General features: G+C 38.1%; 1 protein-coding gene across 1 annotated transcript; it reads left to right on the top strand.

Annotated features, from left to right (window-relative positions):
- Positions 1-5,722: 5,722 nt before the first annotated feature.
- Positions 5,723-24,728, top strand: APOH (apolipoprotein H). The gene is made up of 8 exons (XM_070740328.1): positions 5,723-5,923; positions 11,389-11,565; positions 16,482-16,578; positions 18,012-18,088; positions 18,698-18,886; positions 20,427-20,606; positions 23,287-23,478; positions 24,343-24,728. The coding sequence occupies exons 1-8, from the start codon at positions 5,860-5,862 to the stop codon at positions 24,405-24,407; spliced, it is 1,041 nt and encodes a 346-aa protein (XP_070596429.1). The 5' UTR covers positions 5,723-5,859; the 3' UTR covers positions 24,408-24,728.

The raw sequence follows: 24,728 nt of genomic DNA, 5'->3' as shown, positions 1-24,728 counted from the left end.
ATACCAGCAACATCACCATAGCCCGCCTCCCCCCCATAACTTCACACACAAGTTCAGAAGTACCTTCACATGTTCTTCCTCTAAGGCAGTGTTTCTCAACCTTGGGGGTTTGAAGATGTGTGGACTTCAACTCCCAGAATTCCCCAGCCAGCGTTGCTGGCTGGGGAATTCTGGGAGTTGAAGTCCACACATCTTCAAACCCCCAAGGTTGAGAAACACTGCTCTAAGGTGATATATGCCCTCATCTGCCAGCAATTCCCCTGTAGATTCTACAAAGGACAAATGGGACAGGCTTTGCACAAAATAATTTAGTGGCACAAGCTTGACATCAGTACTCAAGACAAGGGCAAAATAATATCAGGGGACTTTTAACTTCCAAGGTTGTTCCAATACTGAGCTCATTGTAGTCATTTGATGAAAGGAAGAGGGGGAGACACAATTGAGCAAGAGATTGCTGAATTCAATGCATCAAAAAGTTTCATGCTATCTCAGAAGGTCTCAGCAAACACAAAGCATTTTTAAGTAACTGTTAATTGACTTGTAATCTGTCTCACGTATCCTATGTATCTGCATAACCTTCTTGTCCTTCCCCTTTCCTCCCTTCTATTTCATGCCTATTTAAATCCTGTATCACCTCTATAAAATTAAATCCTATTTAAATCCTATTTAAATCCTGTATGCACCTCTATAACTGTCTGGTTTGGTGCTGCAACCCAACAGGACCGACACAGACTTCAGAGGATAATCAGAATTGCAGAAAAAACAATTGCTGCCAATCTGCCTTCCATTGAGGACCTGTATACTGCACGAGTCAAAAAGAGGGCAGGTAAAATATTTACTGACCCCTCACATCCTGGACACAAATTGTTTCAACTCCTACCCTCAAAACGTCGCTACAGAGCACTGCACACCAAGACAACTAGACACAAGAACAGTTTTTTCCCGAACGCCATTACTCTACTAAACAAATAATTCCCTCAAAACTGTCAGACTTTCTACTAAATCTGCACTTCTATTCTACTAGTTTTTCTCATCATTCCTATCACCCATTTCCTCCCATGTTGACTGTATGACTATAACTTGTTGCGTATATCCTAAGATTTTTATTAATATTGCTTCTTCATTGCTTATTTGACCCCTATGACAATCATTAAGTGTTGTACCACATGATTCTTGACAAATGTATATTTTATTTTATGTACGTTGAGAGCATATGCACCAAGACAAATTCCTTGTGTGTCCAATCACATTTGGCCAATAAAATTCTATTCTATTCTATTCTATTCCTTGTGCATCTGTAGCTTTAAAAAGTTCATTAATAACTGTCTTTAATATTTTAATATGTCTTTAATTGTCTTTAATAACAATGGTTAATCAGGAAATGACTACCAGACCTCTTCTAACCAATAGATTGCTGTCATCATTGACAGATTGCTGTTTATCTAACATAAGATTATTGTGTTGACGTTATTCATTTTAAATAACATCAACACAATAATATTATGGTTTTTTAAAATCTACATTCCCCCCCTTCTCCCCACCACCTTTCTTTTCTTAGTGAACTTCAATAAACCTGAAGGCTGGTATGGATTTTTAACTTTCTTTGAAGTCATATTCAATTTGCTCCTAGGACTCAAGCCATCTTTGTTTCAGCTGAATGGCAAACTTCTAGGCTTTTTAGACATAAACTTTAGAACTTTGAAAAGCTACATTATCATGTATCCACGATTGACCTCTCCAGGTTCATAAGAGGTCAGTAAGGGGCGTACATAAGTGCACTAGCGTACCTTCTGTCCCCTGTCCAATTGTCTCTACTTTATCCCATATATCTTTTCCTCCTACTTATATCTTCTCCTCTATTTTTATATCTTTTCTTCTATTCTTTTCTTTATATATATTACTGCATGTCTATTCTCTTCAATATGTATTGTGTATTGGACAAAATAAATAAATAAATAAAATAAAATAAAATGTAGCCATGATGTCTTACGCATATAGGAAAATGGCTAAACATCCGCATTAATAAATATTATAATACTTAAATTATGTTTCATAGAAACAGAATTATCTATAAAAATGAATCGTATTACTACATGCATATTTTTACTCCAGGTTGGCTAGCTGAAAGTCTGTGGGATTTTGCAAACAAACAAACAAACAAAGAAACAAACCCTTCACTTGCAGAATTTAAGATCAGTTCTCAACATGAATGATAGGCCAACAGCCTTCTTGCCAAACTGTCCAGTGATGTTGGCAGAACATTACGTTGTCTGAGTTGTTCTGCTGGCAAAGAAAAGGTAGTGGGGAGGACAAAAGAGGTTGGCATTAGAGATGGGGCACAAACAAGGAACAGACTTCCTCCCTGTCATATTTACTGTCTGTTATTTCTCACAATGTCTAGGAAAAGTTCTGGACTTTACTTTCTCCTCTTACTGAAATACATGGGAGAAAAAAGGGAGAGGGGTTATAAGAAAGGAGGAAGTTTAAAATTTAACTGTACTCAGCATGCTGGTCCTGGCACAGTTTGGTTTCCTGCCTCGTAAGCTCCACATGATGACTATATAGTCGTGCAATTTTGTAGCTTGGATTGCCCCTAACAATGTGAGCCTTCATTTTTCTGACCTTGGAAGGATGGGAAACTGAGTCAACCTTGAGCTGGTCAAGATCAAGCTCCTGCCAGTGGGCAGTTTGCCTGCAATATTATATTCTAAACATTCTAAATATTACATTCTAAACACTGTACCATCAAAGCTCCCCTATCCCAACTCTCTCAAATTCCCTGCTAATAAGAAACCTCTAAGCAAAAAAGGCAACAATTTAGATTATAAATCCCCACATTAATTTAAACTTCAAAAAACCCCAAAACCCTCCTCTTTCTTCTGTTCTTCTATCACACAGAGAAAATATTCAATGAAGAATGAACTATGACTAGATGGTATTTGCGGGCATAATTGCGGCATCACAGTGGTCATTTGTGCAACTGGCTCACAATGATAAGGTCATAGCAATTGCGATCTGCAACTTTCACGGCCAGCTTCCAGTAAAGGAAGTGAAAGGGGAATTCAGTAGGAAGTTACAAATAGCAATCATCTGATCCCAGGGCTCTGCAACCAAGTTGGATTCACCTAACGGGAGCATGGCATCACGCTAGTGATATGAAGGTGGCATCACGGATTCGGTTCTGTCTGTGCCAGTTGATGCGTGCTGCCATTTTTTTTGAATTTTCAGCAATTTTTTTAGTGTTTGGATGGCTTCTCCTATCTTCTGTTTTAAACAAGCCCTCCTGCCCGCCCCCTGGTTAATACCGACCTTTATTTATTTGTCCGAAGCACAGCTGAGCATCTCTTCAGCTGTGCTTTGGGATGAAACCACCTTCTGAGCTTGTGTGGAAGTAAATTCACATGAGGGGATGTGCGCATGTGAATGGAGCTAGCATGCACGTGTGAAATGTTGTAATGCGAACCAGTGGAAAAGGTAAGTGGAACCCACTCCTGCCTAGATCCCTATACAGATGTTCCAAAATAAAGGCATAATTTCTTTTAAAAATTAGTACAGAAAAATCAGTGGATCTTATATGAGGCTTTTCTTGACATCTAAAGTTAAAACGCATAGCAACAACACAATAATAATTTCTGAACACTGTCAAAGATATAGTCCTACTTAACAGTAATTTAAATGCATTTAGTCTGGCATCAGAAGGTATCCTTTCTTAATGACAAAAATATTCCAAACATGGAACAAAGGATAATAGAAAAAGGCTTTGTATTAACAAGAAACAAATTTCACAACCTTTTTTGGCATGGAATGTTGCAGTAACATTCATCCAGTATTTGGATATGTTTCTTATATACAGAGGAGACCATTTTTAAAGTAAAATCACTATAGGAGGAAATTAATTTGTATCCATCCTACCTATCTCCCGAGAAGTAAGGCTCGCTACTTTCACTAAAGAGGAAGTCAACAAGCATTCTTAGTCTGAACTGGAAATTTGATCCCCTGGTGAGGTCTAGTGACCTACTGGCCTTTAGATTTAAATTATTTAGATTTAAATATTTCCTGCAATGGAATATTTTGAATTCATGCTAAATTATTGTGATTTGAGATCTGTTAATTCACTTATTCTTCAATATTTTTATTAATTTTTATTAATATTGATTGTTTCTTCATTGCTTATTTGCACCCTATAACAATCATCAAGTGTTGTACTTCATGATTCTTGACAAATGTATCTTTTCTTTTATGTACACTGAGAGCATAGGCACCAAAGACAAATTCCTTGTGTGTCCAATTACTCTTGGCCAATGCAGAATTCTGTTCTATTCTATTCTATTCTATTCTATTCTATTCTTCCAATGTCAACATTTCCAATTTCTCCAATGATGACAGAGACTCTATTCTTCAGAATGCAGAGCTAAGAAATAATGTGAGCAACCTTTTTCTAGATTTGCAAAAACATTAGATCAGAAGTCCTCGGCAAATGGACCATTTATTTGTACCAATGGCCTAAAATTACTTCGATGATCCGGAATAATATAATTCTGAGTAAGTGCCATTTTCAAAGGCACTCCTATTCACACTGCTTCATATTATTTCCAGAAAACACTATGTATTGGTTCATAACTTTCTAGGCAGGATTGTCCTTCAAGATTTTCATTGCGCAAATTTAGTGCATAATCTTTTCTAATTATGCTAATAGAAAATATTTAATTTTCCATGCATTCAAGCTTATCATTGGGTATCTACTTTGGTTTCAATTACTGCTTGGAACAAGGAATGTCAGGATTCAGTTTCTGTATGGGTTTAACTTAAAAACTGAAATCCTGACCATTATTGAGACCGTTGTATCGTTTCTTTAGCATCACTTTCAATGCTGGCAAGTACACTGCAAGATTTATCGATTTAAGATAACTTAGTAGAGCTTGATGGAGGCTGGGCAATGGCTCAACAGTTAAAAAGCAGTTGGGAAGCTGACAGCCTAGGTTCAAGACCTGAGTGCCACATGATGGGGTGAGTTCCCATTACTTCCCCCAGTTCCTGCCAACGTAGCAGGCTGAAAGCATGCAAATGTAAGTAGATAAACTGGGGCCACTTTGATGGGAAGGTAACAATGTGCCGAGAGCACATAGTTAGCATATAGTCATGCCAGCCACAAGACCATGGAAATGTCTTTGAAAACTACTGGCTCCCTTGGCTAAGTGTATGTCACGGCATATGTATCAGAGGGTTAGAAAGGCTGGAGAGCAGATACAATTTTTTGATTCTGAATTCCTGTATCTTGTTAGCCATCCCACCATGTTATGCATGGTATGTTTGTGTGTATGTTTTCTTTTTAATAAGGGTTTTTTTAGTGACTTTTAATTATTAGATTTGTTATATATTGTGTTATTATTGTTATGAGCCGGCCCGAGTCTACGGAGAGGAGCGGCATACAAATCTAATAAATAATAATAATAATAATAATAATAATAATAATAATAATAATAATGTTGATATCTGACATTTCTTTGAATTCCTGCCAAAGATAATCAAAAGATCCCCCTTCTCTCTCCCTCCCCTCCATATCTGATCAAAATTGAGAAATGAAAGTTGTGGGTTTCAGAACATTTGCCAACGTACCAGACCTTCAGTCTGTAATTATATCTCAACTTGCGTAACAATTGCAAAAGATTGTGCATGACTTCCTATGAAATTTATTTACCCAGCGGTTGTCAGGATTTCTCTCTTTTTCCCCTCCTCATCTTTGGTTTGCTAAGAACATAAGCACATATAGGGAGTTAATATTTAGCTTTGCTTGGTATTTATCTTAGCAAGCAGAATACTGCATTTGGATTCTCTCCGAGGTTTTACAAATCTGCAGTCATGTTTCCAGTTCTGTTTAGCTTATGCCTAGTTGGAATAACCCATGTTGCTCTTGCGGATGAAGGTAAGTGTTTTGCATTTTGTTTTAACAAGATGGAAATACAGTGGTTCCTCTACTTAAGAACTTAATTCATTCTGTGACCAGGGTCTTAAGTAGAAAAGCTTTTCCCATAGGAATCAAGGTAAAAGCAAATAATGCGTGCAAACCCATTAGGAAAGAAATAAAAGCTCAGAATTTGGGTGGGAGGAGGAGGAGGAAGAAGAGGAGGAGGAGGACAGTCACTGCTGAAGAAAGAAGGTGAGGTGAGGGGAATTTAAAAAATCCAAAACTTTAAGGCTTTAAAAAAAAAAAGAGGGACTCTGAGGCGGCGAGGAGGAGCACGCGCCTCCCATACACCTGGTGCGAGGCTGTCTCCCATACACTATGCCAGAGAGAGAAACCTAGGAGGAATGGCAGAAATTGGCTGGGCCTTCATGCCGCTCTTAAATTTCCTGGGAAATTTTTCCGGACTCATGTTCTTAAGTAGAAAATGGTTCTTGAGAAGAATCTTGAACTTTCTTATCTAGAAAAATTCTTAAGTAGAGGCGTTCTTAAGTAGAGGTACCACTGTATTTTATTTCTTGGAAACTGATTGGTATATTATGGCATGAGATTTTCGCAGATCTCCCCGCACACCCCCCCCCCCCATCTTCTTAAATGGTGTCTATGCATGTTAATTTGCATGTATATATTTACACTCCTTTTATTAAAACCAAAGCATTGACCACATCTGGAGTCCTATTTAGAAATTCTGTTGTACAGTTAGTAGAAACTTACTTCCCTCCACTTGCGTCCTGAATATTTTCAAAATGTGTGAAATGGGATTTCCATCTTTGTAAATTGCTCCTACAAATCCACCTCCAGGGATGGTATCTCACTAAATGACACTAAAATGTTGCTATAAATTATCTGATCAACCATATGAAAGCTTTTTAAAAAACTTAAAAACGTAAAAAAAATTCAACCCCCCCCCCCCATCTGAAAGCTAAACTAAGTGGCCTATCTTTTTATATTGGTCCCGAATAGCTCAGTGATCCAGATAGGACACGTGGCACAGAACTGTCTCCTTCTCTCACTGGTGGTATTCCCAAATAGTCTCCCTCTCAAGTTTTAAGTTGTTTGAAATTTTACAGACAATTTTCAGATTGAGACTTTGTGAATTGTGCTTTAGAATTTAATTACGAAGCCAAGTGGTTTCATCTAAATTTGTGAATTCATGCTTCAAGCACAGCAGGAATGAAAGATCTTGGTGAGGTGGAGTGTGAAAGTATTCAGAAGGCAAACATTGTGGTTAAGGTGACATGCTTACAAGGGGTGGATTCCACTTATCTTCCCTATTGGTTTGCATCATGACGTCGCACAAAACACCCAGAAATTACCCTCTGCACATGCGCAGAAGTCTTTGTGCATGCACAGAGGCTTTTTTTTTGCAAGCCATGGCAATTGGATGACTGGTTCAAGAACCTGGACTGCTGGTCATTGCTGCTGGTTCAGCAAATTCAGTAAATTTCTGCTCCCAGTTCTAAAGAACCGGTCAGAACTGCCAGCAACCCCACCACTGGTGCATAAGTGGAAATATGTATGAAACACGACCAGGATCTCTTCCCCCACATCCTCCCAAGGGAAGGAGAGCCAGGAAAAAATAGTAAAGCCAACCAAATGCAATAATGAAATTTTTTTTGCACAGGTAGCAAAGGATGAATGATATATACCAGAAATACTGTAATTGGATAAATAATTAGAAAAATCTGATTAATTTGATTAAGAATTTGGCATTTGATATTGCATTGTATTATATTTTAATTTGAGGTATGTAAATTGGAATCTCTGTAAGGTGTGAAAAACAATAAAAAAAGTTATGCCCCCCCCCAAAAATAAAAAAAATGCAAAATATTAAACAAGTGGAAATTATTATAGAAATTTATTTATTTATTTATTTATTTATTTATTTATTTATTTATTTATTTATTTATTTATTTATTTATTTATTTATTTATTTATTTATTTATTTATTTATTTATTTATTTATTTATTTATTTATTTATTTATTTATTTATTTATTTATTTATTTATTTATTTATTAGATTTGTATGCTGCCCCTCTCCGTAGACTCTGTAGCATACAAATTAAACATAAGGTTTTCAAAACCTTAGTTTCTGGGGGGGGGGATATGATTACCACCAAATTTTGACAGGACATCTGTTTTCCCAAATTTTGTCACAAATTATGCTACCAAATTCCACGGTGAACTTTTAGAAATTAAATTGGCAAGGCAGGAACATTTGGCAACACAATTTCTCCAGCTTGAGCGAGCAATTCTGTCAGCACATCCAAACTGCCTCCCATCTCTATGAAGAGGAACTAAAAAAGTGGCTAGGTTTTAAAGTTTGTAATATCCCTCTCTCTACATACATGTAGGTATGTATGTACGTAGGTAGGTAGGTAGGTAGGTAGATCTTGGCGGATTTGGGTCTTTTCCTGTGTAAGATTGATAGAATCTTGGCGATGTTTTGACGAGGTCCCACTTTGTGTGAAACCCGAGCACAAAGCTGAAAGCATCAGGCTGAAGATGACGAGTGGGACAAGATTCTATCAATCTTATGTGAAAAGACCCAAATACGCCAAGACCTACATACTTATACCCGTGAAAATCTAGGAGAACATATATGAAAAGGGAGTCTAGTATAAATCTATTTCAAGCTTATTATGCTTATCAGCTTATGCTTATTATGCTTATTATGCTTATCAGCAAAAATACGTTACACATGTATATTATAATTTGTCGAGTATAAAAATTTATCTGCCTTGGATATAGCCCCGAGTGGGGCCAAGAGACAAAAAAGAATGTGTATACTAGGATGATTCGACAGATCATGTTTTCCCAACAATAAGACTCAGCCTTATATTATTTGAGCCCTGAAATAAGCGCTTGGCCTTATTGCCATGTACTCTAAAGCCCAATTGTGCTTATTATTAGGGACTGTCTTATTTTGGAGACAATGGTATATATCAAAATGCACAATAAGAAAAATAAAAAGAAATAGAAAGAAGGCGCTTCCAATCTTCTTCAATTATATCTGATTCTGTAGCCACCAAAAAAAGGTCTCTTTTTTTTCTACTGTACTATTACTGCAAATCAAAAGTACATTTTTAATATTTCAAGCAAACCGTCTATAATGGGTTTCCAATCAGCAATAAATTTAGATGTCTCTTCTCTAATCAAAGAAGTCAGTCTAGCCATTTCTCCAAGTTTCATCATTTTCACCAATCATTCCTTCATTGTGGGTAACGCCGAATCTTTTCATTTTTGAGCCTATCGTAACACTTACTGTATATGAAAAACAATATTATCAATCAGTTCTGAAGGAAAAGCTCTGCTTTAAATTGCATATTAATATTTAATATCTTCTGAATCAATGCATATAAGTTCATTCTTGTTTGCAATACAAATTTCCATCTAGGGAAATCAATATTAGAACAGATGGAGGAGGGGGAGAAAGAATTCATTCATAAGATCTGAAAAGAATCCCTTTTATGCCATTGTTATATCCACTATGATTTTCGGCATCGCTGTCCCAGCAATTAAACTTAACCTAGATGGATCCTGCAAGGGAGAAACCTTGTTACTTAATGGCTACAATTGAAGGCTAGAAGTCAGTGGTGCTACTTAAGAAGGCAAATCAAGAATAGCGAATGCCTGACATATTACACAGCAAGGCAAATTTAGACATTTGGGATATGGCTTCTTGGAAAAAAGTTCTGAGACCAATTAAAATTAACAGATGAAGTACTTAATAGCAATAGCATTTAGACTTATATACCACTTTACACTGCTTTATAGCCCTCTCTAAGCAGTTTTGCAGAGTCAGCCTATTATCCCCAGCAATCTGGGTCCTCATTTTACCCCCCTTAGAAGTATGGAAGGCTGAGCCTGGTGAGATTTGAACTGCCAAATTTCAGTTCAGCAGAGGTAGCCTGCAGTACTGCACTCTAACCACTGCGCCACAGTGGCTTAAATAAAAAGTAGCAAGAATCCTGTTCTGTCGGGCTCTCTGGTAGAATCCTCCCAAAAATTCACAGGTACAAATTTCAGACACACACACGTTTGAAAATTCAAAACAGTGTTCTTTATAATGAAAATTCACTTAAACTAAGCCCTCTTTTGGTATAGCCAAGAGCACTCATCTCCAAACAAACTGGTAATTTGTACAAGTCCCTTATCAGTTCTGTGATACTTATCTTGCAGCTGTGAGGCAATTCACAGTCCTTCTTCTTTCACAAAGTGACACACACTTTGCTTTGGTTTAGTTTCAAAGCGAGGAAAAATCAGCATACAAAAAGTCAAAGTCAGTAAAGCAGTCACAAAACACAACGATCAGATAATCCTCCACAATGGCCAAACCCACAGGCTGCTATTTATAGCAGCCTCATTAATTACCACAGCCCCACCCAACCACAGGTGGCCTCATTTTCTTTGATAATAATCTCTCAGTTGTTGTTGCCTATGCATCGCTCTCCTCATGCGTGGCTGTATCATTAACTCTTGTTCTGAATCCAAGGAGGAGCTAGATAATTGATCTCCTTCTGAGCTGTCTCCCTGTCACTCATGTCTTCTTGGTCAGAGGAGCCTTCATCGGCAGATTCCACCGGGGGGGGGGGGTAAAACAGGCCTGCAGCATGTGGATGTCTCCCCCACATCCACAGTCCTTGGGGCAGGAGCAGGGCCAGAGCTAACCACAACACCATCCTTAATGTTTATTTTTTTGTATAAATATCTAAATTGCGTATAGCGGGGACTCAAATGGAAGAGAAGGGGAGAATATGTCACTAGAAAGTTTTCCACAGCACTTTTTATTCCTAGTTAATTGTTTCTGTTTGTTCTATCCTATTTTTCCTTCCTTTTGTGTTTCATTATCTTATTTATTATTCTTTTAAAAAGAAAACAAATGAAGACTGATGGAGCTGGATCCCACTCTTCCGAACTCTGATACACGGTTGTTGTCTAAAAGAATTTATTTTGCTGAGCTTTGATGATTAGATCGAGTTTGTTATTAGAGAAATGGTTTGAATTAACTAGAAATGTAAGGTTTGTGGCTGTAGATTTTCCTGTGTTCTACTGCAGCTGGAAAATAATAATAATCATAAGTCACTGCTTTTTTTCCTTTTCCTTTATCTTGATGGTTTTCCTTTTTCTTTCTTTTTCTTTTGTCTCTATTTGTATTTTATCATATTTTTAAAATATAGTTTAATATTTTTTTAAAATAAAGAATTTATGTTGCATTCATGTATCCTTTGGTCTCATCTGTGAAAACAGACAATATAACTCATTAATATTGAAGTGAGATGGGTGGCAAATAAATTTAAATTTAAATAAATAACCAACCAACCAAATAAATAAAAATATTATGGCTCCAGGACCATGCAAGACTACTGTTCATATACCAACATCACTTTTCATACATGACTTGTTAGTGCTTGGTGTCTTATAGATTGTCCTAGGCCTCCTGAAGTACCTCTGGCTACTGTCAATGTAAATAAAGAAGCATACAGACCAGGAGAAGACATTATATATCAATGTAATCCAGGTTATGTTCCCCAGTCTAGCTCACGGAGATACGTATGTCCTTCATCTGGTAAATGGCCTACCATTATATTCAGATGCCTACGTAAGTATATCTTTTCTGTAATTGCCCCCCCCCCTTTGCTTTTTTCCACACAAATCAATATTATTGCTTTTTAAAGTAAAAATCTATTTTCTATTTTCAATCTGATCTCTTTTCTATGAAATATCTCTAATGCCTTTTGAAACATATTTGAATATTTGAATCGCTCAGATTTCCATGGCTGCCCCTCTGCTCTCTCTCCTCGTCAAAATCATGAGGGTTTTTTTTCCTCCTCATCAAAATCTTGAGAATGAGGTCATGTTCTTGACGTAAAAACCTTTTTATGTAGCAAAGGTTTAAGAGAACTTTTGCTGCAGATCAAATAGCTAGTCTGGGATAGTGGTTAAAAGCACCAGACCAGAAATGGGAAGTCTAGCCCTGTCTTAGATACAAAGCCAGATGGATGACATTAGGTCAGTCACTCTCTCTCAGCCTTAGGAAGAAAACAGTGGTAAACTATTTCCAAAATCCTGCAAGAAAATTACAGCAACTAGTCCAGATAGTCACCAGGAATCAATGATGACATGAGGGCACACACACATGTAGACAGTCCTATATTGCTTTGCAGCCCTCTCTAAGCAGTTTACAGAGTCAATATATTGCCCACAACAATCTGGGTCCTCATTTTACCGACCTTGGAAAGATGGAAGGCAGAGTCAACCTTGAGCTGATCAGGATCGAACTCCTGGCAGTGGAATGCAGAGTTTGGCTGCAGTACAGCATTGAAACCATTGTGCCACTACAGTTCTAGGCAATCAAGGATTGGATCCTGGGACTGAATTCGGTGCCACATTGCTTAGTAAACTCCTAAAAGCCCCTCTGTGAGAATGGCAACCATTTGCAAGGAAGATTTGAATAAGATTTCAAATTCACTAATTCACTGTTGTTTGCTGCTGTACCTCTTTTAATTTAGGAATGAGACAGAAGACAACCTCACAGGAGCACAAAACACTTCCTTTAGAAACATAAAATAGTGAAGGATAAGCAATGACTTAGCCAGCTCCATCTCTAAACCTTGAGACACTGACTTGAAAAATGTTGGGGGAATTTACATGAATACATCTGAATGTATTCAGTTGAATGTATTCATGAATTTACATGAATACATCTTCATCTCATAAATCAAAACCTAAACATTTGCTGATTATATCGAAGAACCTAAATAAGTTCAATTGAACTCACCCCACCCCTCACCGCATGAGGCTTCCAAGTTCCAACCATTATTTACAGCCCACTCTATGCGGCTTACAGAGTCAGCATATTGCCCCCAACAATCTGGTCCCTCATTTTACCCTCCTCGGAAGGATGGAAGGCTGAGTCAACCTTGAGCCCGGTGAGATTTGAACTGCCAAATTGCAGTCAGCTGGCAGTCAGCAGAAGTAGCCTGCAGTACTGCACTCTAACCACTGTGCCAGGCTCAGTGACATTCAATGGGTGATGTTTTAGTCAATATAATGGCCTCACAATCAGTTCCATCAGATTTTATTGAAAGATATTTGTGGTGTGAATTAACTCCCCCCAGAGATTAGAACGGCCCCCACCCTCCTTGTCTTTCACAAATTACTCAAGACCCACCTTTGTCGCCAGGCATGGGGGAGTTAGGATATTCCTTCCCCTAGGCCATTACAAGTTATGTATGGTATTGGGGAAAAGGAATCCTAAATCTGAGTATTGCATTGGCAATTCTGTGTTAGCAAAAACTTCAGAAGAGAAGGATTTAGGGGTAGTGATTTCTGACAGTCTCAAAATGGGTGAGCAGTGTGGTCGGGCAGTAGGAAAGGCAAGTAGGATGCTTGGCTGCATAGCTAGAGGTATAACAAGCAGGAAGAGGGAGATTGTGATCCCCTTATATAGAGCGCTGGTGAGACCACATTTGGAGTACTGTGTTCAGTTCTGGAGACCTCACCTACAAAAAGATATTGACAAAATTGAACGGGTCCAAAGACGGGCTACAAGAATGGTGGAAGGTCTGAAGTATAAAACGTATCAGGAAAGACTTAATGAACTCAATCTGTATAGTCTGGAAGACAGAAGGAAAAGGGGGGACATGATCGAAACATTTAAATATGTTAAAGGGTTAAATAGGGTTCAGGAGGGAAGTGTTTTTAACAGGAAAGTGAACACAAGAACAAGGGGACACAATCTGAAGTTAGTTGGGGGAAAGATCAAAGGCAACATGAGAAAGTATTATTTTACTGAAAGAGTAGTAGATCCTTGGAACAAACTTCCAGCAGACGTGGTTGGTAAATCCACAGTAACCGAATTTAAACATGCCTGGGATAAACATATATCCATTGTAAGATAAAATACAGGAAATAGTAAAAGGGCAGACTAGATGGACCATGGGGTCTTTTTCTGCCGTCAGTCTTCTATGTTTCTATGTTTCTATGTATGTTTGTGTGTATGTTTGGTTTTTATAATAAGGGTTTTTAGTTGTTTTATTAAATTGGATTGTTACATGTTGTTTTTTATCATTGTTGTTAGCCGCCCCGAGTCTGCGGAGAGGGACGGCATACAAATCCAATAAATAATAATAATAATAATAATAATAATAATAATAATAATAATAATAATAATAATAATAATAATAATAAAGTATCAGGTCAGCAAATGTTGATTCTGGGTCATCCAGGTTAAAGTATATAGTTCTCACAGCATGCTTGAAATCTGTAGAGATTCTCAGTCATCCAGGTCATGGTTGTCCCAAAGGTGCTTTTTCAGGAGGCAACTGTTCTTCCTTGTTTTTTCTTTTGAAGATGTTTCACTTCTCATCCAAGAAGCTTCCTCAGCTCTGACAGGATAATGGGGGAATGGAAGGATTTATATGCAGACAACTGGTCATTTTCATCCTTTTAAGTGCTTCAACATCCTTCTAAAACAGAGGTGTCAAACTCATGTCATCATGGCGGTGTCATGTGACATATTAAGACTTCCCCTCCTTTGCTAAAACAGGCATGGGCATGGCCAGATTACGATGCATCCAGCCTTCTGGCCAGAGGTTTGTCAGCCCTTGCATCTGAAAGGATGCAAATTACCATCTGTCTGCAAGGCATATAAACCCTTCCATTCCCCACCATTCTGTCAAAGCCGAAGAAGCTTCTTGGATGAGAAGTGAAATGCCTTCAAAAGAAAAACCAAGGAAGTTCACTTGCCTCCTGGAAAAGCACCTTTGGGACACAGCATGTTTGGTTAGATCAAGGAAGCAAGTTGGTCTCTTGTGGAACCATAAAAAAAGATTGAAAAAAAACCAGATCAGGGATAAATCTATTCCATTACATCTGCTGTGTTGTTGGAACCTCCCCCCCCCCACTTAGTTAATATATTCGTTTACCTTCTCCTTCCAACAAAACAATCAGAATAGAAAGAGTGTGTGTGCAAGGGTGGACAGTAGGCAGGATGGGGTAGAACGCAGTTCCACCAGCGGAAATGAAGATGCGTGCGCAGCTCCAGCTGATCGGCAGCAGTAACTTCCTGCGTTACTGGTCTCGGCTTGGTTCTCCGTTTTCCCCCTGCTGCTGCTGCTACATCTGGGCTCCTTGCTTTTTTCCTCTTTCCTCCTTCCTGGCCTTGGACGAGCTTCCCTCTCTTCTGCCTGGCTCCACCTCCCACCTGAGGTTCAAGCAGAAGGCGTGGGTGGAAGCGGCGCTGGCAGCATTTATGCTTCTGGCAGCACCCATTCGCCTAGATACCCAGCCAGGAAGGGGTGATCCAGGAAGGAGAGCGCAGGAAACATGAAGCAAATTGTCACCTCAGCGAGTGACACTGGTAAGGTTGTAAGTCAAGGACTTAACAGTTCACTTGAACGATGATGATCGTTCAAGCCACTCTCACCTAGTCACATTCCCGGCAAGTCACTCCTACTCAGTCACATGTCCAATAAGCTATAGCCACAAAATAAGTCACACCCACAGTGTGGCAGTACAAATTTTGGCTGCCCATTACTCTCTCTCTCTCTGTGTGTGTATGTGTGTGTATTTTGGTACTCTTGACTAAGACCTGGCAATTTTCATAAAGTGCGAAATATACAGCCTAAAATGATTGATTCATTCTTCCTGGCACTTATGTCAAGCAAGAAGGAAAGGCATTGAAAATGGCTGGAGGTCTTCTGAGGATCTGTGCACAACCTCAGATCAAAGAGTCACATTATTAGGACAATCATCACCATGGGGACATTCAATTAATCCACAATTGCTTTGGCTTCTAAGTTGGAGCCTACCCATAGGCTTTATTTGCAATGGCCTCCTCACTGGTTCAGATCATTGACTATCTATTACCCTTCTTTGAAAATCCATCTCCCCCAAAGATTGCTTTTGATAATGCACAACAGATGGAAACATAGATAAAAGCTTTTCTTGCTCTGGTGAGAAAAGCTGTAATTATTTTCTTTGTTATTAAAAAAAGATTATCCAGTCATGTTTAAAAGAGCACAGAATAGAGAATACATTAGGCAAAAATAAAATAAAATATGAAAGTGAACTATTCTGAATGGTGTGGCTTCTTGATGTTAGATCTTTTTCTCAGGGGCAAATGTATTCAAATAAATGTTTGTATTAAACATTTAAACTACTCCTATGGCATCTGCTTCCCAGCACTGATTTTCTCCAGAAGAATCTAGCCTAGGGGAAGGGGGAAACCTTGATTTCTTGATCTCCACATATCTCATCCTTTCTGGCTTGTTGTGACTGAAACACCATTGTTCTAGTGTCAGCAGGTAAACTGCTATTAAACTTACGTGTTTATTGTCTTAGTTCATCAAATAGAAAACAATCTATTGTTAATACTCTATCCACCCATCCATTGGAATGAATTGACTTAACTTGATAATTGCGTCTTGTTTACAGTGTATGTATTTCTCTCTTTCCCAATTAAATATTAATAAACGCATGTATTTATATATATATTTATATGTATTAAAACAGCCAGGAAATGTACCTATCCTGGACCTTTGAACAATGGAGAAATAGACATCATTGACCTCAATTACCTGAGTGTCATAAACTTTTCCTGTAATACTGGGTAAGTTTGTATACCAGTCTATTGAAATGAACCTTTATCTCTCACAAATTAAATCTGTAATATTTATTTATTTCCTTATTTATTGGATTTATATGTTGCCCCTCTTCCAACATGAATGTCATGTTATCTATTTCAAGTAAATGCATAATATTCTTTATTCTTATTGATTTTTAAATGAGAATGACTATCTTGCTTTTAAATAATTTGGGGGGGGGGCATAATGGACATTTTATTTCTAGTCTTAACAGTTGATAGTAAGTATTTTCTATATCCTTGGAAGAAGTTGAAAGTCATTCTTTGCAAATGTTTGTATTTTTCCCTCTTTTTCTTTATACATTTTCATCCTTGTATTCCTATTCTCCTTTAACACATTACCATTTATTTTATATCATAGGTTTGTGTTTTTTTCAATACTCAGGCTTTGTAAAATGCAATACATACAGCTCTGTCAATGGTTTAGAACGTTGCTACTACTTCTATAATGAGAGGCACCCCCTGCTTTATTTTTTGTCTAGATATCCCTCCCCCTTTCTATTTGTTTTTCTGAAAAACTAGGTAGGGAAGCAAAACTGTCTCAAACCATACCTGTGTAAGTGGACTTTGTACCAGTTTGCATCAATTGGGGGTTACATTTAGTCCTTTGTGAATGGTGTGATTGAGTCATTTGACATCTTTGATGGTGGTTTTCACAACACAGAAACCTCCTCGTTGACTCAGTTAAAGGTATTTGTCCCAGATGTTCAAGAGAATCCCAACAATTTAGCAAAGGTTCATGTAGGGTATTAAGCCACGATTTCTTTTACATTCACTTTGCAGTGTAAATCCCAGTGGCTGAGTTGACCTACCAGTATAAGTCACAAGTCGTGTTTTAGAAACCATGGTGGCTGAATTTATATAATGAGACAGGAAGCCAAATTGGAAAAAAATATATTCAAGTGTAACGTAATAAATGCTCCCCAGTCATTACAGGTAGTCTTTGACTTACAATCACAATTGAGCCCAAAATGTCCCTCCCTAAGCAAGGCAGTAGTTAAATGAGATGTGCCTCATTTTATGACCCTTTTTGCCACCGTTGATAAGTGAATCCCTGCAGTTATGAAGTGAAGCATGTGGGTCTGGCTTCTCCCAGGGACCTTGCTTGTTGGAAACTAACTTGGAAGGTTGCAAATGGTGATCCCATGACCCTGGGATAGTGCAGTTGTCATAAATATAAGCCAGTTGCCAAGCCCCTGAATTTTGATCATGGGGATGCTGAAACATAAGACACTTTTCTGAGTGCCGTTGTAACTTCAAACTATCACTAAATGAATGTTGTAGGTCGAGAACTACTTGTACTCTTATTGCCTCAGCCCCTGCATTGTTATTAGAAGATGGTTAACAAGCACGATGCAACCATTTTAAGAACTGCTCTCATGGAAGTATTTTATACTTAGGTTTGTTCTTCAAGGACCAGAAAGCAGCCAATGCCAGGCAGATGGGAGCTGGAGTGCAAGCCTGCCTGAATGCCAACGTAAGTATGACAAGATATTAATATATACAGACAAAGAAATGCACCGTCTGTCTTATTAATTGGAACAGTGATTTTATCCAGATATTTAATTTTCTTTCAATAATCAAATGGAAAGACAATTGAAACAGGAAATTTCTTTTAAAATGATCTCAGTCAGAAATGTTCCTGAGGGAGAGCTACAATTTTGAAATAGCCCACCCTGAGTCTGTGAGGAGAAGGGCGGCCTATTAATCTAACAAATAAATAAATTAAATAAATTAAATAAATAAATAAATAAATAAATGTAAACTAAATAACGTCAAAATATAACTTGAAATAGGGGATTGTAATAAAGTTTGAGGAAACCTCACAGCTTTGGTTTACATAGTCCTTACTCTAGAAACTCTTAAAAACTACATTGTATATTATTTAGTATTTTCTTAATAATGGGTCTCAACTCCACTGACTTCAAATTTAATCTTCAGTTTGTTGATGTTAGCACATCAACTATTTGCCGATAAACACTCTTAAGATGCAATTATATCAATTCCATAGGGCAAAAGTTTAAGTACTATTTATAGCATTTTTGGGAGGGACATTGTGTTAAACAAATTTGCTTTGTTTTTCTAGCTGTAATTTGCCCTCCACCTCCAGTTTCTGAATTTGGAGCTCTCTCTTATCGTAAAATTGAGTCTGGAGATACATTTATTTTCCAAGACAGAATCAAATTTAGTTGTCTGTTACCTATGGCACTGTTTGGAAGTGAAACAGCTACCTGTCAAGCTGATGGAAGTTGGACTGCATTACCTGAATGCAAATGTAAGTCCTATAATATAGTATTGGTAGCTAGGAATTTTGGGGTTGTATTGGCAACGTATCTTGAGAGAACCATAGTGGAAAAAAACGGCTTGAAGTAAGATTAGGTAAATGGCTTCTGAATGGTCCCCTAACCATCACCTAGTAGGAATTCTTTGATTGGGACTTGATCAACTTTGGAATCAGGACACAGATGATTTTTCTACAGGTAGTCTTCAGCTATTTGCCTCCAGTACATAAAGCAGCTGGACACAATTCCCATGAAGAAACTGCTTCTCCAGATTTCAACTCTCTCCTCTGCTTTGGTCAAAGTGATGGACAGCAATGTTCCCTCTATTTTTTATTTTTTATTGGTGTGTGCAGAAAAATATAGTGTCTGAGCAGCACATTTTCATGCCTGAGTACCTGATTTTTTTTCTCAGATGTCACCCAAGGCAACAACAAAATCAGTGTTATTGATTTCGCAAAATCTCCTTTGCAGAATGTATTCAGCAGAACAGCTGTCTGGGATTTCAGTTTGTGATTGTTTTTATTTTGATGTGTACTTCACACCTAAATAAATAAATAAATAAATAACATTTTTTTGCAAATTTTTTGAAAAAAATTTTTTGAATTTTTTTTTGAAAAAAAGGGAGACTAGTATAGTCTATTTTGAGCTCCTTTGCTCTCTGCAGCTACCTTACTGGGATTTGAACCTGTGGGGTCTGCTTTGCAAGGCAACAGCTTTAACTTCTAGACCACAGGATCTCATCCCCTCAGCTTGTTCCAGGAAAGAGCCATATGGTTTTTTTCCTGTCAAATCACCCTGGTATGTCTAAATATGGTAGGGGGCACACAGCTTCCTTTTTACCAATCAGCCCCTTCAGGGGTCCTTGCCCCCCCAAGACAAAATTATTTTTTTTGCAGCTGCGCCTCTCAGCCGCTCTCCCCCTCACTCAAACAGACAGCTGTCACTCAACCCTGCCTGGCTGCAGGGGGGCTGCGGGTATAGCTGGCAGGGGCTCACTGAGCCTCTTCCCTCCTGGGCCACGTTGGGGCTCTGGCTCCAGAGGTTGCGGCACTCCCGCCAAGGAGAGCAACCGGAGGACCAGCAGGGGGGCAGACAGGTGAGGGCTGCAGAGGGACAAACCTGGAGGCTCTTGGAATGGGGGAGAAGGGTGAAAGGGAGGGGAATCTCCTGGGGGGGAGGGCAGGCAGGGAGGCATGTTCCCCATGACTGTGCAGCCTTTGAAAAGTGCTGCACAGAGATTTCTTATCACTTGCGCAGCCGCATGGCTTATAGGAAACAGTGATGGACAGTTGTCCATTTCTGGACTCCCTGCTTCTTCTCCCTGCTTGGGCCATCAGTGGGAGAACACTTTATATACCCTATAAGAATAGGGTATATCCTATCAGCAAGATAGGAGTGCATTGAAGATGACATCCTCTGTTCTTTCTGTTGAAAATAGTACATATTCCTCACATTGGGACAAGCAGGAAATATAGATTATCCCAAAATACAAGCCCTGGATTTCTCATTTTCTCTTCCCTCCCCTCTTAACAGCTGTAGAATGTCCGCCTCCAGAACCAATAGAACATGGATTCATAAACTATGCTCTTCGTGGTTCTTTTCATTATCAAGATGTTGTGGTTTATGGTTGTAATATACCTTATACTATGGATGAAGCTGCAGAATCAAGGTGTGAGAAAACAGGAACTTGGTCAAATATACCAACTTGCAAAGGTAAAAAAGCATGTATTGCATTTGTTCAAAATACATTTTGGTTTTTTTAAACATACCTTAACAATGTAAAGAATGTTCATAATGGTTAAGCTATAATATCGGAATTCACAAATGATGAAGAGGAACACAGAATATTTATTAAATCCACAAATGACACAAAATGGGAAGTATAGCTGATACCTTAGAACAGTGTTTCCCAACCTTGGCAACTTGAAGATATCTGGACTTCAACTCCCAGAATTCTGGGAGTAGAAGTCCAAATATCTTCAAGTTGCCAAGGTTGGGAAACATTGCCTTAGAAGACAGAAACACATTTGACATGATCTTCATAAGAAGAAAAACTCAGCTGAAAGATACATAATTGAATTTAACAGATATAAGTAAAAAGAACTTCACTTAGGAAAGAAAATCAAATGCATAGCAGGAATATCTGGCTTGGTAATTATTTTTATTTTAAAAGATTTTGGAATAGCATTGACTGTACAGTATATTGAATATGAGTTAGCAGAATGATAAAGCTAAAAAGCATTTTAAAAATGTATTTATTGCAAGTAATTTTTATATAATTTAGTCATTTGACTTGGCTTTATTCTACTGTGGTCAGACTTAAGCACTGTTTCTGAGCATTATATTTAAGATGGATACAGAACAAGTTCAAAGAAGTAAAGGAGTAATTTAGAAATTAAATTAGATAAAAAGAGAATGAAAAAACTGGGCATGTTCAGCCTTCAAAGGACTAAAGCTACTTAAGGGATGTCACATAGAGAACAGTTAAACTTGTTCCACTTTTTAAAATTGAGTGCAGAATGTACAATAGTGGATTTAAAGCTAGAGGAAGCTTAAAAAGTTAAGAAGTTTCTTTCTGACAGTATAAAAATGTTTTGTCATTTACTATTTACTTACCATCATAATCTGGTGGCTTGTAGATCCCATCAGCTGAAGAGCACTGACTGGCAGGAACTAGAAAATGGCTTTTTTCTGCCTTGTGGAATATTTTCCCCTCAGAGATCAAAGCCCCAATGAAGTGGGCTTTTCAGTTTTAAAAACTTGACTATATACACTAATTGGGCCTGGGGCAGGACATGCAAAGGGCCCTCTTATTTGGCTTTAATATTAGTTTATTAGCAATAGCAATAGCATTTAGACTTATATACTGTTTCATAGTGCTTTTACAGCCCTCCCTAAGCGGTTTACAGAATCAGCGTATTTCCCCCAATAATCTGGGTTCACATTTTACCCACCTCGGAAGGATGGAAGGCTGAGTCAACCTTGAGCTGGTGGTAAGATTTGAACTTCTGAACTACAGATAGCAGTTAGCTGAAGTAGCCTACAGTGCTGCACTCTAACCACTGCTCCACCCCGCCACAACTGCTCTTTGTAATAATTTACTTTATGGATGGGGTTTTTTTCTTACTGTTTTAATGCTTTTAAAAATTATTTTGTTCTATAATTTTAGCATTGTAAGCTACCCAGTGTCACTTAGTTAAGACGGGCAGCTATATAAATTGAATGAATGAATGCAAGCACAATACAAAAAAGTCAAGTCACTTAACAGAGAACGTCATAACAATCAAACAGCACTCATCAAATTGAGGCAACATTGGCTTTCAAAGGCTGTGGAAAATCACCATTTTTACTCTTTCAAAATTATGCCTAAGTTATCACTGGCTACCTCAAGAAAAATGTTAGTCCATAGGATAAGGATCCCAGTTGAGATATTTCTAACTCTGGGTCCCCCTGCCCGTCTCACTTCCATGGAGTTGGACCCACCATCATTCTCACCCAGGACAACTGTACCAGTTGAGTTAGTTTTACCCGGAGGTAGTGATCTTGGAAGTACCTCAGAGCCAAAACCACCCAGAGCTGAAAATACCATAATAATAACCAAAGCCAACCTTTGAATGGCAGTGTCCACAGTATTGATTTAATTTGGGACCAGTAGTGGATCAGTAGTGAGCTGCTGCATGGATGGTCTGGTACGCAGTCCCAGTTGGAAAAGTCCCCGATGCATACATGCACACGCCCAAGCAAGATTTGGCTTCTGCGCATGTGCAGGAAGCAAAATCTCACGCAAGGACGTTCATGCGTGTGGGATGTAGCAGATTTTTGGCATTTTTTTGCTTCCACACATGCGTCGAAACAAAGAAACCGCTCAAAATCGGTGAAATCTCTTGCGCATGAGTGTCCTCGCGTGAAATGTAGCTTCCTGTGCATGGGCTGAACCCAAATCTTGCGTGGACGTGTGTGCACACAATGGATGCGTGAGCACCCATGCCAGTCACCGGGAGCGCACCAGGGGCGCCAGCGACAGGGAAAATTTCACTGGTGAGGACCTTTACCTATTAGCACCCAGGCTGACATCTTCTGCATAAGCTGGAACTTCTACATAGTCTTCAACTGTAGCCAAGATAACTGTGAGAAATGTGTTCCCACCTCCGTTAAGTACAGCAACTGGGTTTCCCCTCCATTTGTCTATCATTTTAAAGTATGAATCTTTCAGGCTTACTTACTTACTTACTTACTTACTTACTTACTTACTTACTTAACTTATTTATTTTTGTAGATTTGTTTAGCTCATATTGGCTGACTTATTTGCTATGCCTGTTCATGGGCAAACCTTGTTAACATTGGATCTCACAGTCATGAACATTCTAACAGTTCCTTTTTCCTCTTCCTGTAGCACCATGTAACATACCAGTGAAAAGAGCGACGGTGTTATACAATGGGCAGAAAATACATGTGCAAGAAGTTAAGAGTATGCGACATGCTGAAACAATCTGGTTTTTCTGTAAAAGTAAGACAGAGAGCTGCAGTTATAAAACACCAACTCAATGCATAGATGGACAACTTTCAATTCCTGACTGTCTTGACGGTATGATCATGTTCTTTTTCATTATTTTGGGAATAGATGATATAACTTTTTCTGCATTTTTCTGCATTAATTTGGTTAGCATTGTGTGAAACATAATATTATTGGAAACATCCACAGATTCCAAGAATGGTATGGGGCAAAAATGCCTTATAGGGATTGAAAATTAAATTTAATATATCCATTAATTTAATCTATCCATTCATCAATCCATTCATTCCTCCAGCCATGTCCATCTCTCTCATGGAGATTACATGACATTTACGCCTAAGTATATTTGAAGCCACTGAGTTTTGACCACTTAATCTGTGGATGTGAGGAGCTTCCTACCTCTTCTATAGTGGCTGTGATGTTACAAGAACATCATTTCCAAAGATTGGTGTGCTTGCTTCCTATTCCACCAATATACACTGCTCAAAAAAATAAAGGGAACACTTAAACAACACAATATAACTCCAAGTAAATCAAACTTCTGTGAAATCAAACTATCTACTTAGGAAGCAATATTGATTGACAATCAATTTCACATGCTGTTGTGCACATTCAACTTTGTACAAAACAAAGTTTTCAATGAGAATATTTCATTCATTGAGATCTAGGATGGGTTATTTGAGTGTTCCCTTTAGTTTTTGAGCAGTATAGTTTTCCTGCATTGGAGGGAAAAGGGTATGAGAAATTAATATAGCTGTTATAGTAATCATATCATTTCTAGATTAATTTCATAAATAGAGGATGGCTCCCCCCTTCCCGGCAAATCAGATGTTGAAAAAGCAACCATATAAACAGAGCTTTCCTAGAGCTAGATTGTTCTGTATGTTTACAAAATAAGGAACTTAACTATATAAATGTGTAACTTATTTTATACAGAACCTAACTGGTTTACCAACATATTCAAAAAAGATCCAGCAAACATGACTCCATGTAGTAACTGACTGAAGATATCATCTCTGTCCTCCATGAAATATCGAAAAAGTACTTATAAATGAAGAATTCCTTCAAGATCGCATATTATTTTTCCAAATAAATGTACCAGCATATGTACAGTTAATACTCTTTTATTAAATTTAAGGCAAACAATAATAATGCACTATTTACTTTGATGTGATTCTTTTAATATTTTGCTTTGCACATTAATCTGATAAAACTACTGGACTGTATTGTACTATATAAAACTACTGGACTGTATGATGCATAAAATATCCTGACACCTTTCTAGCTTTGATTTAATAAAACACATACAGTATAAACTTCAA

Source organism: Erythrolamprus reginae, chromosome 2, assembly GCF_031021105.1.
Source record: "Erythrolamprus reginae isolate rEryReg1 chromosome 2, rEryReg1.hap1, whole genome shotgun sequence".
NCBI lineage: Eukaryota > Metazoa > Chordata > Lepidosauria > Squamata > Dipsadidae > Erythrolamprus > Erythrolamprus reginae.
The sequence above is the reverse complement of the archived record's forward strand: the minus strand, read 5'-3'. Positions and strand labels throughout refer to the sequence as shown.

What these genes read in the sequence shown, in the direction of transcription:
- APOH (XM_070740328.1), top strand. Translation starts at nt 5,860, where the DNA reads ATGTTTCCAGTTCTGTTTAGCTTATGCCTAGTTGGAATAACCCATGTT. An exon ending in TGTTGCTCTTGCGGATGAAG is followed by an intron (nt 5,924 to 11,388) that starts GTAAGTGTTTTG and finishes GGTGTCTTATAG; the next exon opens with ATTGTCCTAGGCCTCCTGAA. An exon ending in AATTCCTGACTGTCTTGACG is followed by an intron (nt 23,479 to 24,342) that starts GTATGATCATGT and finishes TATTTTATACAG; the next exon opens with AACCTAACTGGTTTACCAAC.